Raw genomic sequence first — 12,384 nt, forward strand, 5'->3', positions numbered from 1 at the left:
AGAAAATTTTCCATACCAGCATGAAAATAGCAGATAGATAGATGCAGATAGAGAGGGAGAGGAGGGTGTGTGTATGTACTGGTATGTTTTGTGTGTGTGTGTGTGTGTGTGTGTGTGTGTTAATTGTGGCAGGAAGGAACACCACTGGAGAGTACACATGAAGGATGAACACAGGTCACTAGTGTATATGCAGATAGAAGTTCAATAAGTGGATTGATTGATTGACTGATTGTACATAATTTCTATTACCACCCTTCTCACAACAGTGGCTCATCGGGGTGCAGGGACAAAGATTAAAACCAACACCTACAAACAATAATAGATAATACCCAGGATAAACAACTCATCTCATCAGAATTTGCCTAACCTTCTGACCCAGTACAAGCAACAGTATGACATGTAACTGAGGCAATTACTGTGGCTACTGTATACATCAACAAAAATTGTCTCTTGCACCCATAACAAAAGAAATATGGGGGATACATTATTGCAATAGTGTTCAAAGGCATTAGCAAATGTAATGCCTTATAGTATAAAAAAGTATCTCAATAGCTTTATAGTGTTACTGTAAAAACTTACAACCAACCCATATACTTACCAGGCTCTCCAACCCCAGGCCACACACTGGTACCAGGCAACACAGCTGGAGATAAGCAGCAGGTGAGCGAATGAAACCGAGACGACCCCTCCCCATTCCATGGAAAAACTGTATTCCATGAAACCCGTCCCTAGTGCCAAAAAGGTTGGGGACCGCTGCACTTTACTGCTGTCTTCTGGAATTCATGTTTAGGTTCACCTTCATACAGATTCATCCCTTTCTTAATCAGCTACATGATAAATTATATCACTGATGCTATTTGTTTAAATCAAATATAGCATATTAGAAAAAGATTGTATGGCAGATACTGTTTGACTAAAAAAAGGTTAGAATTGACTTTGGCATATGATCCCTATGATCAAAATGGTGTAACATATCAGAATTCAAAAATTTGTAAAGATAATCAGATATGGATTATCTTTTCATTAGTTGGCTGACCGGCCGTACTTAGAGTGTGGTCCTCAATGGAACCGCATCTACACGGAGGGAAGTGTGTAGTGGGTGCCCCAGGGCTCTGTTCTGGGCTCAGTGCTTTTCAACATCTTCATCAATGGGAGTCCTAGTGGACAATCACTTAAAAATGAGCCAGCAGTGTGCTGCAGCTGCCAAAAAAGCCAACACAGTGCTAGGCTGCATTAACAGAGTGATAGAATCAAGATCTCATGAAGTATTAATACCGCTTCACAATGCCTTAGTAAGGCCACACTTGGAATACTGCATCCAGTTTTGGTCACCACGATGTAAAAAAAGATGCTGAGACTCTAGAAAGAGTACAGAGAAGAGCAACAAAGATGATTAGGGGACTGGAGGCTAAAACATATAAGAAGCGGTTGCTGGAATTGGGTATGTTTAGTTTAATAAAGAGAAGGACTAGGGGTGACATGATAGCAGTGTTCTAGTATCTCAGGGATTGCCACAAAGAAGAGGGAGTCAAGCTATTTTCCAAAGCACCTGAAGGCAGGACAAGAAGCAATGGATGGAAACTAATCAAAGAGAGAAGCAACCTAGAACTAAAGAGAAATTTCCTGACAGTTAGAACAATTAATCAGTGGAACAACCTGCCTCCAGAAGTTGTGAATGCTCCAAGAAGAGACTGTACAACCATTTGTCTCAAATGGTACAGGGTTTCCTGCCTGAGCAGGGGGTTGGACCAGAAGACTTCCAAGGTCCTTTCCAATTCTATTATTATATTTTATTCATTAGACATGAACCTCAGTCAATTGAACATTCAAATTGGCTGGCGCTGATGGTTGACACGGGTTTCTACCAGCATCCTAGGTGTCAACCAGGTACCTTTGTTGCAATTCTAGGTGCAAAAGAATAAATTTTGACTGTGTGTTTATTTATTTATTTATGAGACTTATATACCGCTTTAAGTACAAGCACTCTCTAAGCAGTGTACACCAGTAAGCAATGTATATATATATTTACATTGCCCCCAACATCTGGGTCCTTATTTTACCTACCCCGGAAGGATGGAAGGCTGAGTCAACCTTGAGCTGGTGAGATTTGAACCGCTGACCTGCTGAACACAGTCAGCTAAAGTGGCCTGCAGTACTGCACTCTAACTGCTGCGCCACCTCGGTGTTGAGGCAAGGTTATAATTTCAGCAATTGTGAGATTCAATAATTGGAAATGAGTCAGTTTAGATCATTTCTCCATTTTTTAAAAAGTTTTTAAAAGTAGGACAAATATACTTATATCCAAAATAAATTATTCTGCAATTCATGCTGACGTTTTATAGCATATATTTCTTGCAAGTCGTCTCATTGGATTTCTTAAAATGTTTATATCTGTTGTTGCTTCTGGGTTGGCAGAATGCTTTTGTTCTCTACCTTTGCCTCCACTGTATAATATTGTTGATTTCCAACTATCTTCATGGTTGTTGTATTAAAATTACAAAATTAGCTGGCTAACAGCATGAGCAGAAGTGAGTTAACAAAGTATCAAACAATATTTCCAAAGGAGTAGACTATAAATTTAGTGCTGTTATGGCATGTTTAGCTGGAAGCCACAAGGGTCATGTTTTACTTGTACAGTATAACGAAACATAAATAATTACAGAATGTAAGGGGTTGGAATTCATGTAGATGCAGGGATCTGTTACCATAGCATCCTCAAAAGTTGGCCATCCCGCCCATTTGAACATTTACAGCAAAAGAGAATTCACCACCTCCTAATGCAGAATTGTTTTTCTTGCAGATTTGCCCAGTCTGTGATCTAGCAAAACATCCAGATCCCTTTTGTGCATATTGCTGCCAGTACAGTTCCCCGCCGTCCCTATATTCTATATTCAGTGTTTTGATTTTTTTTCCCTGTTTGAGTGTAGGGCTCTGCATCTGTCCTTGTTGAAATTCATTTTGCTGATTTATGCTTACTCTTACAGCTTAACATCCTCCTGAAATTTGATAATATCCTCCATTTTTGTGTAATCTACAAATATGAAAAAACATGACACTCATACTTTCTCCTATTTTGACATGGAGCCACAGATGTATACGGATTAGATATTATTGTTTAACCACCTCTATCCATCTAATGGTAGCATAGCTTAGTCCATATTTTGCCATCTTCTTTGCTAAAATCTTGGAGTGGTGTAGGGGGGAATGCTAACTAGTATTTTAAAATCAAGGTACCCTTTATCCACCATACCCTTTATCTGTAGTCAACTAAACTATCATTCTATTAAAAAGAGTAATCATGTTGATTTGGCAGAAATTATGCTTGATAAAACCCATGCTTGCTCCTGCAAAGCAATGCATTGTTTTGGAAAAGTTCACAAACTGCTTAATAAAGCATTCCAAAATTTGGCTTGTTATTGACATTAAGATAATTGGCTTGAAATTCTCTGGGTCCAATTTATTCCCCTTTCTGAAAATAAAAATAGGTTTGCCTTTTCTTTGATCCTCTGGCAACTTGATTCAGATTCATGATTTTTCAAAGATCACAACCAGTATAAAAGCTTTTCTTTACAGACTTGGGCCTTTCTCTCACATTCCTCTATTTCTCCACGTGACTTTTTCTTATGTTTTGGAGGTTCCTTGCTCCCACTCTACCTCCAAAACCACTTCCTGTTTCTAATTCAAGTAACTCATCTTTCTGGATAAGCTCAATAAGCACTTTTGCCTTTATATCCTTCACCTTCCCTTTCAGGAGGGCAGTCGGACTGCATTTGTTACATAAATAGCTTATGTCATCATCAGAAAGAAAAACAAACATAGCGTGTCTCTTACAGTTTACAAGAACAGTTTTCCTCTAGTATGTTCCTCTGATAAACAACAAAAAGAATTTCCTCACCCTTGAACTTCGCTATTGAACTCCTGTTTGTTTATTCAGCGAACTCTTTGTGTCATGTGTTCCCAAAGCTGCCTCAACTAGATCACCAACAAACAACGCTCCAATCACACACTTCATTTATAAATGGTAAGATCCAGTGCTTTTTTTCTTTAAAAAAAAAAAAAAAAAAAAAGTGCCGGAACTCACACACATCATACAACCCGCCTTGCCTACCCTACGAGGTTCCATCCAAAAAAGGTGCTGGAACTCCGTTCTGGCTGTTCTATGACAAAAAAAGCCCTGGTAAGATCTATATACCAGCAGAATAGTCAACCTATAGAATTCCCCATCTTTGGAATTTTTAAGAAGCTGGACAACCTTTCTCATGGTTTATGTAACTGCTTTTCCTGAATATGGTAGAGAATTGAATTAGACAATCCTTCCCAATCCACAATGTTATGTTTTTACACAATACAATAGCAGCAGTTATTAGCAGTGGCAATTATTTATTAGACTTTCCATCTTCTTGATTCTTGTTCTCTTTTCTGCCTCTTTCCTCTGCTCAGCTTACTCCCTGCCAAACTTCTGTTTGCTTTTCCTGTTCATTCATTCAGTAAACTGTGATTTCTTAAGGAAGTTACCTGATTAGAAAATGAAATAAGATTAATCTCAGCAAGATTCATTCTTGACAAATACTTACTGCCTATTGGTATTTGCTTCATTGCTTTCAAGATGCCTACAAACCAATTTCTTGATATTATAGAATGTTCTCTGGCATTGATGTCAGACTGATTATTGTGCAATAGGGCGTCCCTACTGTAAAAAAGTTGTTTTGTTTCAAAACCAAAACACATAGTGATGCCTTAAAAGTGGTTTCCCACTTTATGAATCCATTTGAATGTTATTTCTGCATACAGTAAATACAATGTAAAGCACAATCTGTTCTCCACACAGATTCTGAAACTAAATAAAGAGAACTCAATAAAACCAATGAATCAAAAACACAATTCTTGTTCATTTAATTACTAAGGAGACTAATTCATATCTGGAAAACAGATGTTTTAGATCATGTTTATACAGAAATATTGAAAATTCCAAATGGTTCACAAACTTTTAAGTACCACCAAATTTCAGTTCAGAAGTACTGTCAAACAGTTCAGGATGAGCTATAATTTGGCAGCAGCATTTTGGTAGTTCCTCATTTCAGTCAAGATTAAATCCAGAGATCTTACTGGGTGAATAGGGTAAGGCTTGAATTCTTAGTCCTCTGACTCACTGTATTTCACATGACCCACTGTGTGTTGGCCTGCTACCCAATCTTCCTGAAGCCTTTCTTTCTCTACCACTCCTTATGCTACAATTGGAGCAAATGACATTGTTATATGTTAAGTAAAGGTAGAGAAAGGAAAGTCCTGGGAAGACTATGGGTTCATGAGATAGGAAGATGGATATGCAGCCTACAATTGAAGCTAAGGACCCTGGTGGTGGCTATCCAACCAGCCCACGTGCTCTTAATTTGCCAATTTTTAGCCATCGGTCACTATCATTTATGTAAGGTTTTGTTTTCCCTTTTGCCCTGTTCTTTAGATTTTTGGTAGAATATTTGGTTATTAATGACCAAAAGTAGGAGTTGAGTTGGTATGTCTCTTCCCTGCTAACATTTTACCATCTCCAATGAACAGCGGATATACTGATTATTTTATTTGGGTTTTCCTTTAATATATCTACCAAAATCCTTTTGGTTAATATCCTTCACAAACATAAATTTATTTAAGCTTTTACTTTGGAGTCCTGGGTGCTCTCTGAGCTTTGTCATTTGCTGATTACATAACATCTTCTGTACTCGTTCCTTGACAGCATCTCTACTGTCTGGTTATCTGTTGGTACTCTTTCTTGGTGATTGGGCATTCTTCAGTTCTCCTATATTATGTAGTGTTTTTATTTTCAGTTCCTTACATATTCTGTAACTTCATATTCTATGTCTCACTAACCCCTATTTCCCCAAGATTTGAAATGTAGTGCACTGACAAAAACAAATGTCACCTTGGCAAACCTAAGCATTTTCTACTAGTACAAAGCATTATTGATTCCATTTTTCTTCAGTGCAGTCTATTCCTAACTCAGGATGCATTGTAGCGGGCATCATTCCCACATAATCACTTCGTTATCCTAAATTAAATCAGTCAACCAACAAATTACAACTAACTATAAACTGCCAACATTTCTAGTACATGTGAAAAACAAGTAAACAAACAATGGAGCAATAAGTGAACCACAATCTACTAGCCTATCAGAAAAAAATTACCATGAAATGTATTTGCTGTGATATCCTTTGACCTAGATTTTTAAAAAAGTGATTATTTTCAATTCTAAGGTCTATTGTTTTAAAAAGAATGGTGGTTGGAGAGACAATCCATCACATCAAAATGACTTCTACAAGAGCCCGATTTTGCTGAATTTTGACACAAAACATGACAGCCAAAATATATATAAAACTGTGTACCTCAGTATCAAATGAATTGGACTTAACACTCATATTTTTAGACAACCTTTCTAAAGGTTCAGTTCATAATATGTATGAAAAATAAATAACACCAAATATTAATTGATCATAAATATAAAACCTAACTTACTATATTGGCTTGATTTTCCCTCTTTCTTATTTTTACATCTAGAGCAGTGAAGAAATACTAATAACTTTCAAATTATACTTGCTTTATATTATGGCAATTTAAAAAAAAATATGGAATGAATAAACATGTTCACTTTTTTTTACATGTTAAACTAACTATAATAGAAGAAATGAAAGAACGCACACTCCAGATTTTACAAACTTTCTTCAACTAAAAAAGTGAATTCTAGTAAGGTCCAAAATAAGTGCTTTATGGGTGCTCAAGTAGATAACACAGTTTTATTGTCAGAGATTGGGCAAATGGATATGCCACACGTGAAGGTGAAGATACCCATAGTGGGCATGGGTAGGGAAGATGGGGGAAAGAAGGTCCTAGGAAGATCAAAGGCAAGCAGTATGTTAGTAATTACACTTTCTATAAAAAGTAACTGAGAATAAGTCAGAACCAGAACCAGAATTATTTAAAGAATACAAATGCAATTATTCACAGTTAATTTAATGCCTTTTTCAAAGATTCCGAATATATTTTTTTAATATATAAAATTTATATTAAAAATGAAGTGATAGCTTTGTGTCTGCTTCCTTTTAAGAACTACCAATTTAACATTCCCTTTATACAAGTAGTCCTCGACTTAAAACCATTTACTTAGTGACTGTTTAAAGTGGAAAAAGCTACAATCAGTCCTTGCACTTACAACCATTGCAGAATCTTCAATTATCAAAACTTAGGCGCTTAGCAACCAGCATGTATTTACGAAGACTATGAGCCCCTTCCCAGCTTCCCAGTTTCCAACAAGCAAAAGTCAATGGGGGAAGCCACTGCTTAATGACCGCATAATCAACTTGAGAACTCCAGCAATTTGTTTGAACAACCATGGCAAAAAGTTGTAAAATAGGGTGCAACTCACTTAACAACTTTAGCAATAGAAATTCTGATCCCAATCAAGTAGTCGTTAATTGAGGACTACTTGTATTTTGGATTTAAAACGTCTGTTACTTGCACTGCAAAAAGAACACCCCCAAGTTAGAAACTTACCTTCTACTCTCCAGTGGACGGCCATCACTAGAAATACTGCGTGGAATGTTGGCGGCCCGATCCGGAGGAGGCATTTTTCCTTCACCTTTCCCTGAGGCAACCCTAGTGGTAATCGGACTTTGCATCTGGGATGGCATTTGCTGAACATGAGAGGCTTGTCCCTTGTTAGCATTTCTCTGCCACTTGTTGTTATTTCTGAATGGGAATTTGAACTCATATGGAACTCCACCATCATTCATTTTGTATTCCATTACTGGCATGCGATGAATTTCTGAAAAACTTCTGGAGGATTGAAAAATATGGTTAAACAAAGTATGTGTCGATTGATGACTCATATATAGATATGATAGACACATAGAGAACTGATAGACAGACACATGGAGATAATGCAACCACAGCTGGGACCAGAATCTCAGTAGTTGCGTGAAACGGCTGTTGAGCAAATTATCACATGACTGCCCATGCGATTGCTTTACTCAATGATTGCAATCCCGGCACTTCCAGTTGCACATGTTAAGCAGTCACTGGCTGGGCGATGTTGTTAAGCGGACAGAGTCCAGATAAGAACTATGGGGCACTTCTAGGGGGGTGGGGGAGACTCTTGAGGTCCGTTTAGGAGCCGCAAATCCTCCGTGCCAAAATCCAAGCAGGATTTCCAACCCCTGAGGGAGAAACATTTATGCATGGTCTGTACCAGGCCTCCCAGGGCCTTCACTATATCTGAATACCCCACGTGTCTTAACTTATTACACTGCCTCTCCACTCAAGAACTGAAAATCCTTCCTGCCAAACTCCAAGCAGGTTTTTCATGCCCTGAGCAAAGAGACACTTGCTCCATCCTGATCTGGGCCTTCCCCTCCCATCTGCTTGGATTTTGGCTCCCTCTCATCTCTAGGGGCTGGCTGAAAGAGCTGCCTACCGAAGGATGTCAGCTCCCGTTCATGTGCAGAAGGGAACTCCTTCTGCGGGATGCAGACATGGAGCTTAAATCATCAAGATTTAAACAGGAGCTCTCCTCTGTGCTTGGAAGGAAATGCCTTCAGCGGAGTGCAGGAACAACTCTTAGCTCTTCAGACCCACTCTTCCAAAGGAGGTCAGCTCCCTTTCATGTGCAGAAGGGACTGCGTTCAATGGAATTGAGTAAGGTGCCTCCACCCTGTGCCTCCTCCTGCCAAAGGAGTTTGGTTTTCCTTGGCAGGAAGCTCTTTAAGCCAACCCCCCAGAGATGAGAGGGAGTACTACGGGCAGGCAGCAGCAGCAGCAGCTTGTAATGTTCCCAGCCAGCATCCCTATAGGTTTTCTGGGAAAAGCGATAGATCAGTGGTTCTCAACCTGTGTGTCGGGACCCCATTTGGGGTCGAACGACCATTTCATGGGGGTCGCCAAACCACGCTGTCCACCATTTTTTTCCCTTTTCCCTAGCTGTCCTACTCCCTCTTATTGGTGGCCACACCTACTTGGGGGTCACCACCACATGGGGAACTGTATTATGGGGTCACGGCATTAGAAAGGTTGAGAACTACTGCGATAGATTATAAATGGTGATCACATAATCGTGGGTGGCTTGGCCACAAATTGTAAGTATGAACAGGTTGCCAATCCCCCAATTTTGATCATGGAACTGATGGGCGGGAGGGGATTTTTATGATGACTGGAAGTGCTTTATAAGCTATATAGCACCCTTTTTCAGCCTGCTGTAATTTCAAATGGTTGTACCTTTAGACAGGATTCACAGACAAAGATAACAGATATGTAGATAATAGACACATAATAATAGATAATAGACACATGGCTGCTTTCTAGGGCTGAGCGTGACTAGCCGAAGATCACTTCACTGGCTTTGTACCTAAAGTGGGACTAGAACTTACAGTCCCCTAGTTTCTAGCCTGATTCCTTAACAAACTGATTCTCTTTTAATCAGTGAGAGATATTAATTAATTCACTGGTTTCCAAATACCTTCGTGGAGTACAATCTTCATGAGGTGGGATAATGACAACCTTCACAGTAACTGAGGTTCTCAGGAGATCAATCATTTGCTCATGGCTTAGGGTAGCGACAGCCACAGTGCAAATTTCCACTAATCTGCTGCCTTGTCGTAATCCTGCCTGCCAAGCATAGCCATACGGTTCAACATCTGCCACAATTCCTTCATAGTTCACATGGAAGCCAAGCTGACCCAATCCATTCCGTCGTAAAGTCATTTCCACTGATTCACATCCCTTGGTCACGAGCTGAGAATCGGAAGACAGAGATGTGGAGATGTAATGGGAACAGTTTAGTACAATGAACTGTATTCAGTAGGAGACACAAATAAACAGGCTAGATCTTTAAAACAGAGTGTGAAGCTGTCATTCCTTATTCATACAGCAATTATACTATATACCTCTGAGGAAGATAGCTGGATTACTACTGAGTAATAATCTCCAGCTTAGTTTGATCTTGTATAAATCACTAGCTATATTCCAATACTAGCTGAAAATTATGAATACTACACAAACTTTAAATGTAGCAATTTATGAAACAATACTCACAGTAATTGAGGATTTGTAGACTAAGTCATTTACAAATTGACAAAAGTCGTTTAATTATTAAATCTTATATTGACTTGACATTCTTTATAAATTCTGTTGGTAAGGAACTCTTTGTTTTACTATTTTAAATCCTGTTCTTAAAAGATGGGTCTTAATAATATTTTTGAATGCTGAAAAAATATTTTCTCATGACATGGAAAATATTGTTTTGATTTCGCAAATAACATTTCTGCAGCAAAAGTGTAAATACTATTATATTAAATACACTAGCCAGACCTTAATCTGGACAAAAAGTAGATGAATAAGCAACAAGGTGTTTTATTACTCTAATTGGATAGGACAAAAGATTTTAAAAAATAATCTAACAAGTGGGTGGACCAATGTCAGGTATAAGAAATCAGCAACCAGGATAGAGTTCAAAAGTACTAGAAGTTTATTTCATGCTACCTACACAAGAGTCTGATCTACTAATAATCAAGATGAATTAGCATCAGAGAAGAGTCAATGGACCTCAAGAGGAGTTGGATTTAGGTCTCTTACAGGGACATAGCGATTCCAAACTAATGATGCATTTGACCTCTGGTCATCTCCTATATCCATTTTATTTTGCTAGTTTATTGCTCAGATCCAAGAGAGAAATTAAAGCATTTCTATATGTATTTATGCTTGAGGAAGGAAGGTAAGGGGAAAATAAGGAATTCTAACCTCTAGTCTTTTGACAATCTCCTTGATATCTTCAGGGTTTCTGAAACTTTCCACAGAAACACATTCTCCTCTTTCATAGAAAATTTTGACACTTGTATCTGTTGAAGTCCACCCTATTACATCTCTGCAGGAGCAATTGAATACAACACTTCTTGTATCTTGTTCAATTACAACAACAAATTCATTAGAAATGCCCAAAAGACATTCTATATCTACACCCTTGCTATAGTCTTTAGCATGGAGAATCCAAACAACAGCGCCAGAACTATGGAGTTCTACTCCTGGATGAGGTTTAGATTTCTCCTTCTTCTTAGAAGCAAGTGAGATAAAAGGGAATTTGCCAGAAGGATCAATAGGTGTATTTGTCACATTCTTTTCTGCCAAATCTTTCAAGTATTCCTGACGGGTTCTAGTAGCCATAGCACGGAATTTTTCTGATTTATGAGCTGCATTCTCAGCATTGATCACTTTGGCCAGTAAGAAGTCCCTGAATACGTTTGATTTAGGAAAGGTGATGCCTTTAGGAATTGGAGGTCCAAATGAGGGCACATCTCTTGATCGTGTCACAGCAACACTGAAAAATATATACAAATGTGATTTAAAACAATACGCAGAAACATTATACATTTCAATGTGCTATATATTTTGTCTTTAGACAATCCAGTTCTACAGAGAGGAGACTCTGTAACAACTGCAAGATTCCTCATGACATAAAAAATCAGTGATTAATTAATCTGTTTTTTTAAAAATTTCTGCACTATACTGTATATCTATTTGAGTACTCTATATCAATTACTTTTGCATCATCATCATCATCATCATCATCATCATAACGTTGGAAGGGACCTTGAAGGTCATCTAGTCCAACCCCCTGCTCAAGCAGAAAATCCTATACATTTACATAAGATAAATATATTTATTGTCAATAGCATATTACATACATCTTTATTCTTCTCCAAACCTCCAAACTATAAATTACATTTTTTCAAGTGAAGTTACTTGGCAATAAAACATTCAAACATTAACAGTTTGCAAAATTCAATTTTTTATTCTGCTCTCTGCAATATATGTTTGTTAACACCCACCTCCACATGTCCTGAAAACACAAAAGAAATGCCTTGAATTGCTCAAATTTTTAACTATTCCCTCCCAGAGTTACAAAGAAACAAGCACTTGCTGCTTAGCCAGGAGATTATTTTTAAACGCTTACTGGGAATGCTACTTCTATTGCTCCTTAACCAAAGAGAAAAGAAACAGAGGAGTAATAGATGAATTTATTGGTGGAAGCGAGAATTATATGGAAAGTGCAATAATGCAAAGCATCTTTTTGAAAAATGTAAAGTAGTAGAACCACAATAGAACGTTAATGAATGTGAACCATTGCACTGGTTATTTAGCAGGATCCAATCTTTTTTTTTAACCAACCTTTTCACATTGGAATTTATGAAAATCTTGAGTGACAAGAGGTTTCCACTGCTCAGATTTTGTTTTAGCTCAAAGTGTCAATAGAAGAGTCCATGCCACACTCACTTCACCCTAGTATTTTGAGAATCTGACAACATTGTTCAGCTGCTAATTACATCACCCCTCCCATCATAGTCTGTT

At 38.0% G+C, this 12,384-nt stretch overlaps 1 protein-coding gene across 5 annotated transcripts in view; it reads right to left on the minus strand.

The window, feature by feature from the left end:
* The window catches only part of SIPA1L1 (signal induced proliferation associated 1 like 1), a 162,183-nt gene that overhangs the window by 31,030 nt on the left and 118,769 nt on the right, over positions 1–12,384 (minus strand). For 4 of the 5 annotated variants that reach the window (XM_039334177.1, XM_039334196.1, XM_039334162.1 and 1 more), the window contains 3 exons: positions 10,780–11,353; positions 9,500–9,774; positions 7,543–7,824 (listed from right to left, as the gene is read on the minus strand). In XM_039334177.1, coding sequence (XP_039190111.1) covers positions 7,543–7,824; positions 9,500–9,774; positions 10,780–11,353 — 1,131 coding nt within the window. The remainder of the gene's footprint in view (positions 1–7,542; positions 7,825–9,499; positions 9,775–10,779; positions 11,354–12,384) is intronic. The other variant, XM_039334187.1, reaches the window with a different exon arrangement.

This window comes from Crotalus tigris, unplaced genomic scaffold (genome assembly GCF_016545835.1).
Source record: "Crotalus tigris isolate CLP2741 ecotype Arizona unplaced genomic scaffold, ASM1654583v1 scf7180000017545.3456711, whole genome shotgun sequence".
In the NCBI taxonomy this organism is placed as follows: domain Eukaryota; kingdom Metazoa; phylum Chordata; class Lepidosauria; order Squamata; family Viperidae; genus Crotalus; species Crotalus tigris.